The sequence below is a fragment of the Oncorhynchus keta genome, unplaced genomic scaffold (assembly GCF_023373465.1).
Source record: "Oncorhynchus keta strain PuntledgeMale-10-30-2019 unplaced genomic scaffold, Oket_V2 Un_contig_6484_pilon_pilon, whole genome shotgun sequence".
NCBI lineage: Eukaryota > Metazoa > Chordata > Actinopteri > Salmoniformes > Salmonidae > Oncorhynchus > Oncorhynchus keta.
In genome coordinates, this window is record NW_026288893.1 from 50813 (window position 1) to 71998 (window position 21186).

The window sequence follows — 21186 nt, forward strand, 5'->3', positions numbered from 1 at the left end:
AACACTACTGGACCCAACAATACCACCACCTCATTATCCTGACCAGGAAACACTACTGGACCCAACAATACCACCACCTCATTATCCTGACCAGGAAACACTACTGGACCCAACAATACCACCACCTCGGTGTCCTGACCAGGAAACACTACTGGACCCAACAATACCACCACCTCGGTGTCCTGACCAGGAAACACTACCGGACCCAACAATACCACCACCTCATTACCCTGACCAGGAAACACTACTGGACCCAACAATACCACCACCTCGGTGTCCTGACCAGGAAACACTACCGGACCCAACAATACCACCACCTCATTATCCTGACCAGGAAACACTACTGGACCCAACAATACCACCACCTCGGTGTCCTGACCAGGAAACACTACCGGACCCAACAATACCACCACCTCATTATCCTGACCAGGAAACACTACTGGACCCAACAATACCACCACCTCGGTGTCCTGACCAGGAAACACTACCGGACCCAACAATACCACCACCTCATTACCCTGACCAGGAAACACTACTGGACCCAACAATACCACCACCTCATTACCCTGACCAGGAAACACTACTGGACCCAACAATACCACCACCTCATTACCCTGACCAGGAAACACTACTGGACACAACAATACCACCACCTCATTATCCTGACCAGGAAACACTACTGGACCCAACAATACCACCACCTCATTACCCTGACAAGGAAACACTACTGGACACAACAATACCACCACCTCATTATCCTGACCAGGAAACACTACTGGACCCAACAATACCACCACCTCGGTGTCCTGACCAGGAAACACTACTGGACACAACAATACCACCACCTCATTACCCTGACCAGGAAACACTACCGGACACAACAATACCACCACCTCATTATCCTGACCAGGAAACACTACTGGACCCAACAATACCACCACCTCATTATCCTGACCAGGAAACACTACTGGACCCAACAATACCACCACCTCATTATCCTGACCAGGAAACACTACCGGACACAACAATACCACCACCTCATTATCCTGACCAGGAAACACTACTGGACCCAACAATACCACCACCTCATTATCCTGACCAGGAAACACTACTGGACCCAACAATACCACCACCTCATTATCCTGACCAGGAAACACTACTGGACCCAACAATACCACCACCTCATTATCCTGACCAGGAAACACTACCGGACACAACAATACCACCACCTCATTATCCTGACCAGGAAACACTACTGGACCCAACATCACCACCACCTCATTATCCTGACCAGGAAACACTACTGGACCCAACAATACCACCACCTCATTACCCTGACCAGGAAACACTACTGGACACAACAATACCACCACCTCATTACCCTGACCAGGAAACACTACTGGACCCAACATCACCACCACCTCATTATCCTGACCAGGAAACACTACTGGACCCAACAATACCACCACCTCATTATCCTGACCAGGAAACACTACTGGACACAACAATACCACCACCTCGGTGTCCTGACCAGGAAACACTACTGGACCCAACAATACCACCACCTCGGTGTCCTGACCAGGAAACACTACTGGACCCAACAATACCACCACCTCATTATCCTGACCAGGAAACACTACTGGACACAACAATACCACCACCTCATTACCCTGACCAGGAAACACTACTGGACCCAACAATACCACCACCTCATTATCCTGACCAGGAAACACTACTGGACACAACAATACCACCACCTCATTATCCTGACCAGGAAACACTACTGGACCCAACAATACCACCACCTCATTATCCTGACCAGGAAACACTACTGGACCCAACAATACCACCACCTCATTATCCTGACCAGGAAACACTACTGGACCCAACAATACCACCACCTCATTATCCTGACCAGGAAACACTACCGGACCCAACAATACCACCACCTCATTATCCTGACCAGGAAACACTACTGGACCCAACAATACCACCACCTCGGTGTCCTGACCAGGAAACACTACTGGACACAACAATACCACCACCTCATTATCCTGACCAGGAAACACTACCGGACCCAACAATACCACCACCTCATTACCCTGACCAGGAAACACTACTGGACACAACAATACCACCACCTCATTACCCTGACCAGGAAACACTACTGGACACAACAATACCACCACCTCATTATCCTGACCAGGAAACACTACTGGACACAACAATACCACCACCTCATTACCCTGACCAGGAAACACTACTGGACCCAACAATACCACCACCTCATTATCCTGACCAGGAAACACTACCGGACACAACAATACCACCACCTCGGTGTCCTGACCAGGAAACACTACTGGACCCAACAATACCACCACCTCGGTGTCCTGACCAGGAAACACTACCGGACCCAACAATACCACCACCTCATTATCCTGACCAGGAAACACTACTGGACCCAACAATACCACCACCTCATTATCCTGACCAGGAAACACTACTGGACCCAACAATACCACCACCTCAGTGTCCTGACCAGGAAACACTACTGGACCCAACAATACCACCACCTCATTATCCTGACCAGGAAACACTACTGGACCCAACAATACCACCACCTCATTATCCTGACCAGGAAACACTACTGGACCCAACAATACCACCACCTCATTATCCTGACCAGGAAACACTACTGGACCCAACAATACCACCACCTCGGTGTCCTGACCAGGAAACACTACTGGACCCAACAATACCACCACCTCATTATCCTGACCAGGAAACACTACTGGACCCAACAATACCACCACCTCATTATCCTGACCAGGAAACACTACTGGACCCAACAATACCACCACCTCATTATCCTGACCAGGAAACACTACCGGACACAACAATACCACCACCTCATTATCCTGACCAGGAAACACTACTGGACCCAACAATACCACCACCTCATTATCCTGACCAGGAAACACTACTGGACCCAACAATACCACCACCTCATTATCCTGACCAGGAAACACTACTGGACCCAACAATACCACCACCTCATTACCCTGACCAGGAAACACTACTGGACACAACAATACCACCACCTCATTATCCTGACCAGGAAACACTACTGGACCCAACAATACCACCACCTCATTATCCTGACCAGGAAACACTACTGGACCCAACAATACCACCACCTCGGTGTCCTGACCAGGAAACACTACTGGACACAACAATACCACCACCTCATTATCCTGACCAGGAAACACTACTGGACCCAACAATACCACCACCTCATTACCCTGACCAGGAAACACTACTGGACACAACAATACCACCACCTCATTATCCTGACCAGGAAACACTACTGGACCCAACAATACCACCACCTCATTATCCTGACCAGGAAACACTACCGGACACAACAATACCACCACCTCGTTACCCTGACCAGGAAACACTACTGGACCCAACAATAACACCACCTCATTATCCTGACCAGGAAACACTACTGGACCCAACAATACCACCACCTCGGTGTCCTGACCAGGAAACACTACTGGACCCAACAATACCACCGCCTCATTATCCTGACCAGGAAACACTACTGGACCCAACAATAACACCACCTCATTATCCTGGCCAGGAAACACTACTGGACACAACAATACCACCACCTCATTATCCTGACCAGGAAACACTACTGGACCCAACAATAACACCACCTCATTATCCTGGCCAGGAAACACTACTGGACACAACATCACCACCACCTCAGTGTCCTGACCAGGAAACACTACTGGACCCAACAATACCACCACCTCATTACCCTGACCAGGAAACACTACTGGACACAACAATACCACCACCTCATTACCCTGACCAGGAAACACTACTGGACCCAACAATACCACCGCCTCATTACCCTGAACAGGAAACACTACTGGACCCAACATCACCACCACCTCAGTGTCCTGACCAGGAAACACTACTGGACCCAACAATACCACCACCTCATTATCCTGACCAGGAAACACTACTGGACCCAACAATACCACCACCTCATTATCCTGACCAGGAAACACTACTGGACCCAACAATACCACCCACCTCATTGACGATGAACAGGCGCTCCTGTAGGGACTTCTTGCACGTGTTGATCTTCTTGGAGCGGACGTTGGTCCGCCACACTCTGAAGGCCTTCCACCTCCTGAAGAGGGCGAAGGCCGGGATGGCCAGGAGGCGACGGTGGCACCGGTACTCATGCTCCCAGCGCTCTAATGGCAGGAAGTCCATCTCCGCGTCAGTGATGCAGGTCACACCCTGCTGGCTGATGGTAGAGTAGTCCTGCTTGTTGATGTTCTCATACGCCACTATCCTGGGGGAGGTCAAGGTTAGAGTAATGGAATGGGTAGTGAGAATAAGGTTGTAGGTGTTTATATTTGATAGAGACTTGGGAGTTCAAATGTTTGCGTGAGTGTGTGTGTGTGTCTGTGTCGTCTCTCTTTGTGAGTCCCAATAATACCTCCTTTGTTCTGAAGTGAACACTTGTTCACTACTTCCCACAATCTAAAAGCAATGAATTGGTGCTGTATGGGTTAGAGGCAGTTTCCACCATGTTTCTTATACCAGGCAGTCCTTTCCATTAGAATTAGTGAAGGGAAGGGAACAAGGATACATGGAATTAGAGATAATTGAGAAGTAGCATCTCTCTCTTGTTGACGTTGCTCTTTCTTGAAGATATAAGCATCATATAATAAAATAAATACATATCTGATATAGGTTAGGGTGTGTGTTTCTCCCTCTCTTACTTGAGGTTATAAACATAATATCTGATATAGGTTAGGGTGTGTGTTTCTCCCTCTCTTACTTGAGGTTATAAACATATCTGATATAGGTTAGTGTGTGTGTTTCTCCGTCTCTTACTTGAGGTTATAAACATCATATCTGATATAGGTTAGGGTGTGTGTTTCTCCGTCTCTTACTTGAGGTTATAAACATATCTGATATAGGTTAGGTGTGTGTGTTTCTCCCTCTCTTGATGTTATAAACATATCTGATATAGGTTAGGGTGTGTGTTTATCCCTCTCTTACTTGAGGTTATAAACATCATATCTGATATAGGTTAGGGTGTGTGTTTCTCCGTCTCTTACTTGAGGTTATAAACATATCTGATATAGGTTAGGGTGTGTGTGCTTCTCCCTCTCTTGATGTTATAAACATATCTGATATAGGTTAGGGTGTGTGTTTCTCCCTCTCTTGATGTTATAAACATATCTGATATAGGTTAGGGTGTGTGTTTCTCCCTCTCTTGATGTTATAAACATATCTGATATAGGTTAGGGTGTGTGTTTCTCCCTCTCTTACTTGATGTTATAAACATCATATCTGATATAGGTTAGGGTGTGTGTGCTTCTCCCTCTCTTGATGTTATAAACATATCTGATATAGGTTAGGGTGTGTGTTTCTCCCTCTCTTGATGTTATAAACATATCTGATATAGGTTAGGGTGTGTGTTTCTCCCTCTCTTGATGTTATAAACATATCTGATATAGGTTAGGGTGTGTGTTTCTCCCTCTCTTGATGTTATAAACATATCTGATATAGGTTAGGGTGTGTGTTTCTCCCTCTCTTACTTGATGTTATAAACATCATATCTGATATAGGTTAGGTGTGTGTGTTTCTCCTCTCTTACTTGATGTTATAAACATATCTGATATAGGTTAGGGTGTGTGTTTCTCCCTCTCTTGATGTTATAAACATATCTGATATAGGTTAGGGTGTGTGTTTCTCCCTCTCTTGATGTTATAAACATATCTGATATAGGTTAGGGTGTGTGTTTCTCCCTCTCTTACTTGATGTTATAAACATCATATCTGATATAGGTTAGGGTGTGATTTCTCTCTCTCTTGAGGTTATAAACATCATATCTGATATAGGTTAGGGTGTGTGTTTCTCTCTCTTACTTGAGGTTATAAACATCATATCTGATATAGGTTAGGGTGTGTGTTTCTCTCTCTTACTTGAGGTTATAAACATATCTGATATAGGTTAGGGTGTGTGTTTCTCCCTCTCTTACTTTAGGTTATAAACATCATATCTGATATAGGTTAGGGTGTGTGTGTTGCTCCCTCTCTTGAGGTTATAAACATCATATCTGATATAGGTTAGGGTGTGTGTGTTTCTCCCTCTCTTACTTGAGGTTATAAGCATCATATTTGATGGAGCTCTTGGGTGCGGCAGAGGTCATGTACAGGAAGCCCAGGTGAGGGTTGTTCCGGATGATTCTGACGATGTCCGGCGGGGAGCGTATTTTGGCACGGATCACATCCTCTGCAGAGCTGAAGATGACGGGGTGACTGGCTGGGAGAGGGGAGGGGGACTGGAGGAAGGCTCCGGTGGGGGAGGGCTTTGCGGACTTGGAGGAGCGAGGGCGTTTGGGGGGAGAGGGGGAACACAGGGTACTCTGGGTCATCTGAGCCTGGAGGGAGGAAGCAGTGACAGTCAGTCAGGCTTTTATATTTATTTGACTTTGAAAAGCATCATGAACAGCTGAAAGGGGGCTTTGTACTACATCTCTTGACAACAAAAGAGACAGATATTGATTGTGGACTGGTTTCTTCTATGGCTCAAATGAGGTTGATGGAACTACTGGTTAAAACAGAACAAGAAAGGCTATGAGTTTAACAGTTGTCTGACCCGTATCAGTCCACTGTGATACCTCTCAGCTTCAGAGAGCTTCAGAGTCATCAGAGAGCGAGGGGCTATAGGGAGGGCTACTGACGAACAGAGCACAGCTCAGTATCTGCCTCCCACCGTCTACAATCACTCATTTATTCTAGTACATGGCTGTATATCACTAGTGAAATCATGGTTAAGACAATCTGGATTTCAAATTAAACCATGTCAAATCTGCATGACGTCTGTCCGTCCAGCAGAGCCCTTCTCAGTCTTCCACCTGTTTCTCCTTGACGTGGTCAGGCAGCTCAGGGAGGTGAAGGGTGGAGCTCTGTCTGTCAGGGGCCTTGTCCATCCACTCTACCCCAGCAAGGGAGGGCGACGGAGGCTTCCAGCCCGACTGGAGCAGCCTCTCCCGGTTCTGCCTGTGGATGAACTCTGGCTGCTTGTGGTCCTGGTACTTCTTCAGGACCGGCTGAATGAGAGAAGATGTGTAAATAGAGGTGTTTATGTGCTTATGGGGCAGTTGATGTCTGGGATGGTTATGAGAACAAAGGCTGATATTTAGAAAACATTACTGTGAGCAAACAGTGTTTACAAGTGGCTGGGTCCCCATATTCCCCCCCCCACCCACCCACCCACCAGTATCTCCAGCGGTACGGGTCTCTGCCCTGCCCTCCTGCGTTCCTGGGCCTTGGTGGTATGTGTGAAGACCAGGGCATCAGGGTTGCGTTGTGTGCCTGGCTCGGGGCTACTGAGATCAGCCTGGCTCTCAGTGCCTCTGGGTCTACATGGCCAGGGGACATGGTGAATGGGAGGGTCATCCTCTGCTGCCGGGCCCCAGCCACCTCCTCTCTCCCTGGGCCAGCCTGGCAGCGAGGGACCCCTTCTGGGAGAACGAAGACATGGTGGCCTCAGATAGTCTGCCTCTCTGGGTCTGAGTGGATACTGTGTGTGGGGGTGAAGGGGAGAGCACAAGGAGAGGGAGGTGGGGAACGATAAGCTCTCCCTTTAGTTTCGGTCTATCAACTCGTGTCAAAGCAAACTATAGTAGCAAGTCATCTTACACATAACATACATTTCAGTTGTTTAGCAACTTACCTGGCAACAAGAGATAAACATTTCAATATAACGTTAAATCAAAAGTTCAAAACAAACGTAGCCAACAACATCCGCTAACGCTGAGACGGTTATATACAGTGATATCACAAACCATCCGTTTGGTTAACAGAAACAATGAGGCGCTAGCAATTTATAACATATTTCTGAGCAAGTCAAGTTGTATTACTTACATAGCTATCAATGGCACTTCAACATAGACATTAGTAGAGAAACTACAGAAGCAAAAACATTAGCTACACTTGTTATCGCCGGTTCTCGTGTCAGAAGTGGAAGCTGATCGTGAGTTTATTGTTTCTTAGCAACCAGCGCCTCCTGGACACCGCGCGGAGAGCAACAGCTGCACATGCGCGCTTTGCAGTACAACTCACCATTCATGTCCCAAGGTTAGAGATTTTAAAACTAGGCAAAAATACCTGCACCCTACAATATAGTTTGTATAGCTAGATTCCCAACATAACGCGGACTGTCATATATCGCGTTTTTTGTCATGGTAAAACTCTAGACCTCAAAGATGGGTTGCAGTTGAACCTGCACAAACATTCCTGATATCGTCCTGATTCTGCACAATTGAAACACTCTATCCCAGGATAACCTGACAGAGCATCCTGGAGACAGTCGCTCAACCACACACACATTAAACATGATCATATGCACCAGTCAATTCATTTAGAGAATGTATCATCCCACCACAGAAAGGTGATTTAAATACTTCCCAACAATGATCACAGAAAACAAATGTTACACTGACAACACCTAAGAAAATGTATTTTAATATTTCCCAACACAACGACCACAAGAAGTTTGACCACAGAAATAATGACCACAAAAATATTTCCTAATTTCCCAACAACGCCAATAAAACACACCAGAAAGAGAATTTAAATATATTTTAATAACAGACATCAAGGTGAATGGTATAAATCCATAACAGACATGGGCATTTCTGTAGAAATGGTTGGCAATGCACACAGTCAGGGATGGAAATTAAGCTAGCCCGATGCTAGTACACTTCAGACTGGCTAGTAGAAAATGTAGCCAATTAGCCCAACAGCTAGTGAAATGTTATATTTAGTTTTATTACATGGCACATCCCTGCATACCGCTATAGAGACTCCAGGTCTGCCATGGACGATGTTTTCCTCCTCTGTGACGTCATTATACTCAGCTGAAAGAGAAAAGACAGAACAAATGAGTGTGTTAGAAACAGTCAAAGCCAACAAAGTTCCTCTCCGTGTCGGGGCTTCTTCAAAGACGTGTGTCCATGAAGATTATATGGGACAGGAGACACGCCATTGCTGTGCAGCGTTCCAGTAATGCATCTCATCTCAATAAGATCCAGGGTCCTATTCATTAGACAGCAAACTAAGTAACACTGACTAAAACAGGGAGGGACTACCTACACGTGTCCAATAACTCCCTTTGAGTTTCTGTTGCATAACGTTTTTGAACTGTTTTACTACAGCGTGCCCACTAAATATGACCCTGTGGTGATATCAGACAACTGAGCTGACATCATCAGTGTGCGACTCTCCCTGGCCCCAGTGTAAGACCCCTAGTACCTGTTGTGATGCTGTAGTTGCCTTCTGTTCTGCCTGAGTCAAACGCCTCTGGAGACGACTGTTCTTCTCCTGATACTCTGCCATCTGCCTCTCGTACTAGACAACAACAGGACACATTTCAACCACAACATTAGAGACACTTCCCCTACTGGACCCAGCAACAATAAACTGACATCACATTTCCTCTTTATATTCATTATGATGCGGGTTGCTATTGGTTTCAAGGTGCGAGTAGTGTGTTGAATTCACGTTGAACAATTGTCTGTGTTCCTTTTTTTAATCTTCTATAAAATGGTATGCGTGTGTGTGTGTGTGTGTGTATGCGTGTGTTAGAGTCACCTCTACTATGGTCTCGTGGTCAGTCACCAGCTGGATCTCCAGTTCCTGACAACGTTGCCTCTGTCGACTCAGCTCACCCCTGAAACCAACAGACCGTGTCATAGTGGTCAGCGACCAATCATCAAACACATACGTATATCAAAACATCCACTCATCAACTAGCAACTGTGTCAAACAGTGGGCCATTTGGTCCGTAGCCTGTCAATCTCTCCCTTCTACATTGTGTGCAGGAGGCTTGAAACGTTGTTTTTACTGTGATCTGCAAAGTGAAAAAGAGCCAGAACAGCTTCTCAGAAGTTCAAAGCAGAATGGAAAATGTGGGCGTCTTCAAACCAAATTGTTGAGTTTGTAGACTTGCCTGTATGGACACTGGGCTATTATGGTGGAGTGTCAGAAGGTCAGATCACAGTTTATTGGTCATATACACACAGGTTTACCCAGTACATTGAACTAACTTGAGGCTGGTGAGTTTGGTCTGGAAGGTCAGGGTGAGGGTCTTGGCCTCCTCCTTCCAGCGCTGGCTGGTCTTCTGCTGGGCAGAGAGGAGGCGGGTCAGGTCAGCACTGGAGCTCCTACTGCTTTCCTCCATCTCCCTGACCCGGGCTTCCAGACCCTGCTCCTTTAGGGAATACTCCTGCTCCATCTGGGAAACCTGTGGAGAGGAGGAGGGGAAGTGAGGGTGGGTGTGTCTCCAACTTGACCTGCCCACCTGTTTAACCTCATCTTGTTTTCACCCTCCTCTACCTGCTAGACCTGTCTACCTCCTCATCTCCCTCCTCATCTACCTCCTCATCTACCTCCTCATCTACCTCCTCATCTCCCACCTTCCTCTAATTCCTCAACTACCTCCTCATCTACCTCCTCATCTCCCACCTCCTCATCTCCCACCTTCCTCTACCTCAGCTACCTCCTCATCTACCTCCTCATCTACCTCTACCTCCTCATCTACCTCTCCCTCCTCATCTCCCACCTTCCTCTACCTGCTAGACTGTCTCCCTCCTCATCTCCCTCCTCATCTCCCACCTCATCTCCCACCTTCCTCTACCTGCTAGACCTGTCTCCCTCCTCATCTCCCTCCTCATCTCCCACCTTCCTCTACCTCATCTAGACCTCCCACCTCTCCCTCATCTCCCTCCTCATCTCCCACCTTCCTCTACCTCCTCATCTCCTAGACCTGTCTCCTCCTCATCTCCCACCTCCTCATCTCCCTCCTCATCTCCCACCTCATCTCCCACCTCATCTCCCACCTCATCTCTATCTCCCACCTTCCTCCCTCCTAGACCATCTCCCTCCTCATCTCCCACCTTCCTCTACCTGCTAGACCTGTCTCCCTCCTCATCTCCCACCTTCCTCTACCTGATAGACCTGTCTCCCTCCTCATCTCCCTCCTTCCTCTACCTGCTAGACCTGTCTCCCTCCTCAGACCTACCATCTCCCTCCTCATCTCCCACCTTCCTCTACCTGATAGACCTGTCTCCTCCTCATCTTCCACCTTCCTCTACCCTAGACCTGTCTCCCTCCTCATCTTCCACCTTCCTCTACCTGCTAGACATGTCTCCCTCCTCATCTTCCACCTTCCTCTACCTGATAGACCTGTCTCCCTCCTCATCTCCCACCTTCCTCTACCTGCTAGACCTGTCTCCCTCCTCATCTCCCACCTTCCTCTACCTGCTAGACCTGTCTCCCTCCTCATCTCCCACCTTCCTCTACCTGCTAGACCTGTCTCCCTCCTCATCTCCCACCTTCCTCTACCTGCTAGACCTGTCTCCCTCCTCATCTCCCACCTTCCTCTACCTGCTAGACCTGTCTCCCTCCTCATCTCCCACCTTCCTCTACCTGATAGACCTGTCTCCCTCCTCATCTCCCACCTTCCTCTACCTGTTAGACCTGTCTCCCTCCTCATCTTCCACCTTCCTCTACCTGCTAGACCTGTCTCCCTCCTCATCTCCCACCTTCCTCTACCTGCTAGACCTGTCTCCCTCCTCATCTCCCTCCTTCCTCTACCTGCTAGACCTGTCTCCCTCCTCATCTTCCACCTTCCTCTCTCTCCCACCTCATCTCCCACCTTCCTCTACCTGATAGACCTGTCTCCCTCCTCATCTCCCACCTTCCTCTACCTGCTAGACCTGTCTCCCTCCTCATCTCCCACCTTCCTCTACCTGCTAGACCTGTCTCCCTCCTCATCTCCCACCTTCCTCTACCTGCTAGACCTGTCTCCCTCCTCATCTTCCACCTTCCTCTACCTGCTAGACCTGTCTCCCTCCTCATCTTCCACCTTCCTCTACCTGCTAGACCTGTCTCCCTCCATCTCCTCACCTTCCTCTACCTGCTAGACCTGTCTCCTCCTCATCTTCCACCTTCCTCTAGCTGCTAGACCTGTCTCCCTCCTCATCTTCCACCTTCCTCTACCTGCTAGACCTGTCTCCCTCCTCATCTTCCACCTTCCTCTACCTGCTAGACCTGTCTCCCTCCTCATCTTCCACCTTCCTCTACCTGCTAGACCTGTCTCCCTCCTCATCTTCCACCTTCCTCTACCTGCTAGACCTGTCTCCCTCCTCATCTTCCACCTTCCTCTACCTGCTAGACCTGTCTCCCTCCTCATCTCCCTCCTCATCTCCCACCTTCCTCTACCTGCTAGACCTGTCTCCCTCCTCATCTTCCACCTTCCTCTACCTGCTAGACCTGTCTCCCTCCTCATCTTCCACCTTCCTCTACCTGCTAGACCTGTCTCCCTCCTCATCTTCCACCTTCCTCTACCTGATAGACCTGTCTCCCTCCTCATCTTCCACCTTCCTCTACCTGCTAGACCTGTCTCCCTCCTCATCTTCCACCTTCCTCTACCTGATAGACCTGTCTCCCTCCTCATCTTCCACCTTCCTCTACCTGCTAGACCTGTCTCCCTCCTCATCTTCCACCTTCCTCTACCTGCTAGACCTGTCTCCCTCATCTTCCACCTTCCTCTACCTGCTAGACCTGTCTCCCTCCTCATCTTCCACCTTCCTCTACCTGATAGACCTGTCTCCCTCCTCATCTTCCACCTTCCTCTACCTGCTAGACCTGTCTCCCCTCATCTTCCACCTTCCTCTACCTGCTAGACCTGTCTCCCTCCTCATCTTCCACCTTCCTCTACCTGCTAGACCTGTCTCCCTCCTCATCTCCACCTTCCCTACCTCATCTCCCTCCTCATCTTCCACCTTCCTCTACCTGATAGACCTGTCTCCCTCCTCATCTTCCACCTTCCTCTACCTGCTAGACCTGTCTCCCTCCTCATCTTCCACCTTCCTCTACCTGCTAGACCTGTCTCCCTCCTCATCTTCCACCTTCCTCTACCTGCTAGACCTGTCTCCCTCCTCATCTTCCACCTTCCTCTACCTGCTAGACCTGTCTCCCTCCTCATCTTCCCCTTCCTCTACCTGCTAGACCTGTCTCCCTCCTCATCTTCACCTTCCTCTACCTGCTAGACCTGTCTCCCTCCTCATCTTCCACCTTCCTCTACCTGTTAGACCTGTCTCCCTCCTCATCTTCCACCTTCCTCTACCTGCTAGACCTGTCTCCCTCCTCATCTTCCACCTTCCTCTACCTGATAGACCTGTCTCCTCCTCATCTTCCACCTTCCTCTACCTGCTAGACCTGTCTCCCTCCTCATCTTCCACCTTCCTCTACCTGCTAGACCTGTCTCCCTCCTCATCTCCCTTCCCACCTTCCTCTACCTGCTAGACCTGTCTCCCTCCTCATCTTCCACCTTCCTCTACCTGCTAGACCTGTCTCCCTCCTCATCTCATCTTACCCACCTGTTCCCTCCTCATCTTCCACCTTCCTCTACCTGCTAGACCTGTCATCTTCCACCTTCTACCTGTTAGACCTGTCTCCCTCATCTTCCACCTTCCTCTACCTGATAGACCTGTCTCCCTCCTCATCTTCCACCTTCCTCTACCTGCTAGACCTGTCTCCCTCCTCATCTTCTCCCACCTGATAGATCATCTTCCACCTTCCTCTACCTGCTAGACCTGTCTCCCTCCTCATCTTCCACCTTCCTCTACCTGATAGACCTGTCTCCCTCCTCATCTTCCACCTTCCTCTACCTGATAGACCTGTCTCCCTCCTCATCTTCCACCTTCCTCTACCTGCTAGACCTGTCTCCCTCCTCCTTCACCTTCCTCTCCACCTGGAGACCTGCTAGTCTCCTCCTCATCTTCCACCTTCCTCTACCTGATAGACCTGTCTCCCTCCTCATCTTCCACCTTCCTCTACCTGATAGACCTGTCTCCCTCCTCATCTTCCACCTTCCTCTACCTGCTAGACCTGTCTCCCTCCTCATCTTCCACCTTCCTCTACCTGCTAGACCTGTCTCCCTCCTCATCTTCCACCTTCCTCTACCTGCTAGACCTGTCTCCCTCCTCATCTTCCACCTTCCTCTACCTGATAGACCTGTCTCCCTCCTCATCTTCCACCTTCCTCTACCTGTTAGACCTGTCTCCACCCCTCCTCATCTTCCACCTTCCTCTACCTGATAGACCTGTCTCCCTCCTCATCTTCCACCTTCCTCTACCTGCTAGACCTGTCTCCCTCCTCATCTTCCACCTTCCTCTACCTGATAGACCTGTCCCTCCTCATCTTCCACCTTCCTCTACCTGCTAGACCTGTCTCCCTCCTCATCTCTGTTTCTACAGACTGGTCTTACCTGCTGTTACGCCCGTCTCTGTGCGAGCAGCAAAGCCTTGCATAGTTGGTTTATATCCCCGTCCTTCCTCTACCCTGATCCCTCCCGTTCATACTGCATCCAGTCTGGTCTTAAAGGTGCTTAACCAGGTAGTCTCACCTGCTGCTTAGCTCTCCTCTGGGTCATCATGCTAGCCTTGCGTAGCTCCTCCATCTCCCTGCGGAGCTGCATGTTCTCCTGCTGCAGCTGGAGCCGCTCCTCGCTGACCCCGCTGCAGTCCTCCCTGGCTGCAGACAGAGACCCCTGCAACCGCCGCACCTCCTCCTGGCACCGGGACAACTCCTCACTGTAGCTGTGGGGGGAAAGGGGAGGGAGGGGGAGAGAAGGGAGGAAGAGACAGAGGGGGCATTTAGATTACAAAGTACTGTATACACTTGGGTCCAGACAGATGACAGGCAGACTAAAAAAAAAGCACACTTAACAGCTGAACACAGATCTCAGATCAGCAGCTCAGACTAAGCACACAGAAATACATGTCTCACTCCATCTCCAGTTTCTTCATCTTGTTGTGTGTGCTCTGCAGGGTGATGTTCATGTCGTCCTTCAGTCTCTCAGCATTCAGAGACCTCTGGTGGAGAACCTCTATCTTCCTGTACTCTGGCTCTCCTCTACCCTCCTTATACACCTGGAGTACAGGTGACATAGGAACAGGTTATAATGCATTAGAATGCTTCATAACCTCCATTCCCCATAAAGTTCCTCACCACAGTTCCACCCTGTAGGAATGTACGATTCAGTTTGGTAAAACAATAGTATGACTTCTTCCCCAATCACCTCACCTTCTCCACCCCCCACCCCCCACCTTCTCCAGTTCCTCCTCCACCCCCTCACCTTCTCCAGGTCCTCCTCCACAAACCCCCTCACCAGGTCCTCCTCCACAACCCCCCTCCCTCTCCAGTTCCTCCTCCACAACCCCCCTCACCTTCTCCAGTTCCTCCTCCACAACCCCCTCACCTTCTCCAGTTCCTCCTCCACAACCCCCCTCACCTTCTCCAGTTCCTCCTCCACAACCCCCCTCACCTTCTCCAGTTCCTCCTCCACAACCCCCCTCACCTTCTCCAGTTCCTCCTCCACTCCCCCCACCTTCTCCAGTTCCTCCTCCACAACCCCCCTCACCTTCTCCAGTTCCTCCTCCACAACCCCCCTCACCTTCTCCAGTTCCTCCTCCACAACCCCCCTCACCTTCTCCAGTTCCTCCTCCACAACCCCCCTCACCTTCTCCAGTTCCTCCTCCACAACCCCCCTCACCTTCTCCAGTTCCTCCTCCACAACCCCCCTCACCTTCTCCAGTTCCTCCTCCACAACCCCCCTCACCTTCTCCAGTTCCTCCTCCACAACCCCCCTCACCTTCTCCAGTTCCTCCTCCACAACCCCCCTCACCTTCTCCAGTTCCTCCTCCACAACCCCCCTCACCTTCTCCAGTTCCTCCTCCACAACCCCCCCCTCACCTTCTCCAGTTCCTCCTCCACAACCCCCCTCACCTTCTCCAGTTCCTCCTCCACAACCCCCCTCACCTTCTCCAGTTCCTCCTCCACAACCCCCCTCACCTTCTCCAGTTCCTCCTCCACAACCCCCCTCACCTTCTCCAGTTCCTCCTCCACTTCTCCCCCCCTCACCTTCTCCAGTTCCAGTTCCTCCACAACCCCCCTCACCTTCTCCAGTTCCTCCTCCACAACCCCCTCACCTTCTCCAGTTCCTCCTCCACAACCCCCTCACCTTCTCCAGTTCCTCCTCCACAACCCCCCTCACCTTCTCCAGTTCCTCCTCCACAACCCCCTCACCTTCTCCAGTTCCTCCTCCACAACCCCCTCACCTTCTCCAGTTCCTCCTCCACAACCCCCCTCACCTTCTCCAGTTCCTCCTCCACAACCCCCCTCACCTTCTCCAGTTCCTCCTCCACAACCCCCCTCACCTTCTCCAGTTCCTCCTCCACAACCCCCCTCACCTTCTCCAGTTCCTCCTCCACAACCCCCCTCACCTTCTCCAGTTCCTCCTCCACAACCCCCCTCACCTTCTCCAGTTCCTCCTCCACAACCCCCCTCACCTTCTCCAGTTCCTCCTCCACAACCCCCCCTCACCTTCTCCAGTTCCTCCTCCACAACCCCCCTCACCTTCTCCAGTTCCTCCTCCACAACCCCCCTCACCTTCTCCAGTTCCTCCTCCACAACCCCCCTCACCTTCTCCAGTTCCTCCTCCACAACCCCCCTCACCTTCTCCAGTTCCTCCTCCACAACCCCCCTCACCTTCTCCAGTTCCTCCTCCACAACCCCCCTCACCTTCTCCAGTTCCTCCTCCACAACCCCCTCACCTTCTCCAGTTCCTCCTCCACAACCCCCCTCACCTTCTCCAGTTCCTCCTCCACAACCCCCTCACCTTCTCCAGTTCCTCCTCCACAACCCCCCTTACCTTCTCCAGTTCCTCCTCCACTCCATCACCTTCTCCAGTTCCTCCTCCACAACCCCCCCTCACCTTCTCCAGTTCCTCCTCCACAACCCCCCCTCACCTTCTCCAGTTCCTCCTCCACTGCCCTCATCTCTCTCATGGACCTCTCCATCTGAGACTCTTTATCTGCACACTCCAGTTGTAGAGCCGACAACTCCTCAGCCATCCGATGGATCTGTGAGTTGCACTGTTTACGTACATTCTCTACCTGAAAGAAACACAATCCAGAACTAGTCAAGAACACCTGAAGTAACAACAGATAGTATACATCCCACATATTCTACCTGCTCTGTCACTTTAGCCAGCAGCATGCCATCCTGCATACCACTGCTGGCTTGCTTCTGAAGCTAAGCAGGGTTGATCCTGGTCAGTTCCTGGATGGGAGACCAGATGCTGCTGGAATTGGTGTTGGAGGGCCAGTAGGAGGCACTCTTTCCTCTGGTCTAAAAAATATCCCAATGCCCCATTGGGGACACTACCCTGTGTACGGTGCCGTTTTACGGATGGGACGTTAAACGGGTGTCCTGACTCTCTGAGGTCATTAAAAGATCCCATGGCACTTATCATAAGAGGAGGGGTGTTAACCCCGGTGTCCTGGCTAAATTTCTAATCTGCCCCTCAAACCATCATTGTCACCTAATAATCCCCAGTTCACAATTGGCTCATTCATCCCCCTCCTCTCCCCTGTAACTATTCCCCAGGTCGTTGTTGTAAATGAGAACGTGTTCTCAGTCAACTTACCTGGTAAAATCACATAAAAATAAATAAACTTGACAAAACAATTATATTCTGTAAATCAGGCTTTTCAGAGGGAAATGCAGAGAGCTGCACCCCTGGTTTCACCACAGTGAAACGCACACTGCGGCTTGTGAGTCTGTGCTATTTCAGTGTCCAGGCACGTCTACATTTAGACCCGTGTCTGACAGCCTGGTGAAGGCTAACATTAACAGGCTTGGTGCATTAGGTCTTAAATCAAGAGCCATTAATAGAATGGTAATCACAGTCCCTCCCTGGTAAACAGCCAGGCAGAGAAGTCAGGTCAGGGAGTTCCTCAAGGAAAAACTACACGCACACTGCTGAGCTGCAAACAGATAATTTCAGAATTGGTTAAAGTTAGGTTAGGGTTTGGTTATGGTTAAATTTAGGGTTTGGTTATGGTTAAAATTAGGTTAGGGTTTGGTTATGGTTAAAATTAGGTTAGGGTTTGGTTATGGTTATGGTTAAAGTTAGGTTAGGGTTTAGTTATGGTTAAATTTAGGGTTTGGTTATGGTTAAAATTAGGTTAGGGTTTGGTTATGGTTAAAATTAGGTTAGGGTTTGGTTAAAATTAGGTTAGTGTTTGGTTATGGTTAAAGTTAGGACCAGTTTCGATTTAGATTAGTCGTTTTACAGGTCAGCAGTGTCCTTAGTCTTCCCCGTTCCTCTACTGAGAACACAGCATCAAGAGAGAACGTGGTCAGGAGGCAGCAGCTCCGTTCCTCTACTGAGAACACAGCATCAAGAGAGAACGTGGTCAGGAGGCAGCTACGTTCCTCTACTGAGAACACAGCATCAAGAGAGAACGTGGTCAGGAGGCAGCAGCTCTGTTCCTCTACTGAGAACACAGCATCAAGAGAGAACGTGGTCAGGAGGCAGCTCTGTTCCTCTACTGAGAACACAGCATCAAGAGAGAACGTGGTCAGGAGGCAGCTCTGTTCCTCTACTGAGAACACAGCATCAAGAGAGAACGTGGTCAGGAGGCAGCTCCGTTCCTCTACTGAGAACACAGCATCAAGAGAGAACGTGGTCAGGAGGCAGCTCTGTTCCTCTACTGAGAACACAGCATCAAGAGAGAACGTGGAGGAGAACGTGAGAACACAGCATCAGACGTGGTCAGGAGGCAGCTCTGTTCCTCTACTGAGAACACAGCATCAAGAGAGAACGTGGTCAGGAGGCAGCTACGTTCCTCTACTGAGAACACAGCATCAAGAGAGAACGTGGTCAGGAGGCAGCTCTGTTCCTCTACTGAGAACACAGCATCAAGAGAGAACGTGGTCAGGAGGCAGCTACGTTCCTCTACTGAGAACACAGCATCAAGAGAGAACGTGGTCAGGAGGCAGCTCTGTTCCTCTACTGAGAACACAGCATCAAGAGAGAACGTGGTCAGGAGGCAGCTACGTTCCTCTACTGAGAACACAGCATCAAGAGAGAACGTGGTCAGGAGGCAGCTCTGTTCCTCTACTGAGAACACAGCATCAAGAGAGAACGTGGTCAGGAGGCAGTTCCTCTACTGAGAACACAGCATCAAGAGAGAACGTGGTCAGGAGGCAGCTCTGTTCCTCTACTGAGAACACAGAACACAGCATCACAAGAGAGAACGTGGTCAGGAGGCAGGTCAGAACACAGCATCAAGAGAGAACGTGGTCAGGAGGCAGCAGCTCCGTTCCTCTACTGAGAACACAGCATCAAGAGAGAACGTGGTCAGGAGGCAGCTCCGTTCCTCTACTGAGAACACAGCATCAAGAGAGAACGTGGTCAGGAGGCAGCAGCTCTGTTCCTCTACTGAGAACACAGCATCAAGAGAGAACGTGGTCAGGAGGCAGCAGCTCCGTTCCTCTACTGAGAACACAGCATCAAGAGAGAACGTGGTCAGGAGGCAGCAGCTCCGTTCCTCTACTGAGAACACAGCATCAAGAGAGAACGTGGTCAGGAGGCAGCTACGTTCCTCTACTGAGAACACAGCATCAAGAGAGAACGTGGTCAGGAGGCAGAACGTGGTCAGGAGGCAGCTCTGTTCCTCTACTGAGAACACAGCATCAAGAGAGAACGTGGTCAGGAGGCAGCAGCCCCGTTCCTCTACTGAGAACACAGCATCAAGAGAGAACGTGGTCAGGAGGCAGCTCTGTTCCTCTACCGAGAACACAGCATCAAGAGAGAACGTGGTCAGGAGGCAGCAGCCTAACAGGTTGAGGTAGTAGTGTACTGGTGATGTATTGGAGATAATGACACACTATGGTAAAACGCCGGGACTAGGGTTAGAGAGGGTGGCTCAGGATGCCGGGACTAGGGTTAGAGAGGGTGGCTCAGGATGACGGGACTAGGGTTAGAGAGGGTGGCTCAGAACACCGGGACTAGGGTTAGAGAAGGTGGTTCAGGATACCAAGACTAGGGTTAGAGAGGGTGGCTCAGGATGCCAGGACTAGGGTTAGGGTACAGTTGGAGGGGAGGACTAGGGTTAGCATTTTGAAAAAGTAGTTGAGAGACACCTCTTTCCTGGTGCGTATGGCAGCATCCTGGATCAGTTGTCTGACAGCTTCATTCATCCTGTCCAGCTCCTCAGATTTCTGTTTCTCTCTCAACAGGGCCTGATAGGGAAATACATACCACCATCACATACCACCATCACATACCACCATCACAACCAGTTATGCTAAATGACAGATAGTCCCTGACCAGACAGAGATACATACTCATCATCACCAGTGTTATGCTAAATGACAGATAGTCCCTGACCAGACAGAGATACATACTCATCATCACCAGTGTTATGCTAAATGACAGATAGTCCCTGACCGGACAGAGATACACATCATCACCAGTGTTATGCTGAATGACAGACAGTCCCTGACCAGAGAGATACATACCACCATCATCATCATCACCACCAGCGTTATGCTGAATGACAGACAGTCCCTGACCGGACAGAGATACACATCATCACCAGAGTTATGCTAAATGACAGTAAGTCCCTGACCGGACAGAGGAGTGAAGGGTGTGAAGGAAGGGGTAGAGAGGGAGTTGTCTGACCTGGTGAGAGAGAGAGGTTAGATTGTATCCAGAGAAGCAGACCGTAGCAGTAGAAGACTGTATGTACCTGGTCCTTCTGTAGAGAGGCCTCCTCAGCCAGCTGTATGGAGTCTCTGACCTTGGAGAAGGCCTCGTAGCGCTCCTCCTCCAGAGAGGCACAGCGGACCTGCAGCTCCCCCACCTGACGGGTATACCTCGTTATACACCGCGCTATTTAGCTCCATGACCTTGTAGATACTACGTTAAAATAGGGATGCCAAAAACTACAGTGTTCCCCACCTGCCTCTCCCACACCACCTGCTCCCTGCGTACACCCTCTGCCTCCTGGGTGGCTGCCTTCAACCTGCAGGAGACAGATGGGGACAGAAAGAGTTTAGCAGGAGGAATTGAAGAGAGATGCACTCAGCCTCCTGTGGAAGAGTCCGGAAGAGGAACTGGAGTGAGGATTACAGGTGTGTTTCACCTGGCCTCTAGCTGACTGAGGGCTGACTGGAGATGGTGGAGTCTTCGATCTGAGGCCTCCTCTCTACCATGAGCCTC

The 21186-nt window shown here is 50.0% G+C and overlaps 2 protein-coding genes and 1 long non-coding RNA gene across 3 annotated transcripts in view; all 3 read right to left on the minus strand.

The window, feature by feature from the left end:
* Positions 1-7502, minus strand: part of LOC118383806 (dynein axonemal heavy chain 6-like) — a 48306-nt gene extending 40804 nt beyond the window's left edge. The window contains exons 1-5 of the mRNA XM_052511202.1: positions 7483-7502; positions 7321-7429; positions 6959-7153; positions 6198-6481; positions 4111-4378 (exon numbers count right to left, since the gene is read on the minus strand). Coding sequence (XP_052367162.1) covers positions 4111-4378; positions 6198-6481; positions 6959-7153; positions 7321-7429; positions 7483-7502 — 876 coding nt within the window. The remainder of the gene's footprint in view (positions 1-4110; positions 4379-6197; positions 6482-6958; positions 7154-7320; positions 7430-7482) is intronic.
* Positions 7503-8672: 1170 nt separating this feature from the next.
* On the minus strand, positions 8673-21180 carry LOC118383805 (sodium channel and clathrin linker 1-like; the record flags this gene model as incomplete). The annotated part of the gene is made up of 11 exons (XM_052511201.1): positions 8673-8965; positions 9360-9455; positions 9699-9777; positions 10154-10350; positions 14518-14710; positions 14901-15043; positions 16922-17068; positions 20106-20204; positions 20714-20827; positions 20926-20989; positions 21110-21180. Coding segments are annotated over 11 exons (1266 nt in total), but the record flags the coding sequence as incomplete, so codon positions are not given.
* On the minus strand, positions 12329-14502 carry LOC127925904 (uncharacterized). The gene is made up of 4 exons (XR_008122764.1): positions 14320-14502; positions 13917-14065; positions 12633-12755; positions 12329-12548 (listed from the first exon to the last, which is right to left on the minus strand). It is a non-coding gene; the product is annotated as an uncharacterized LOC127925904 (long non-coding RNA).
* Positions 21181-21186: the final 6 nt, after the last annotated feature.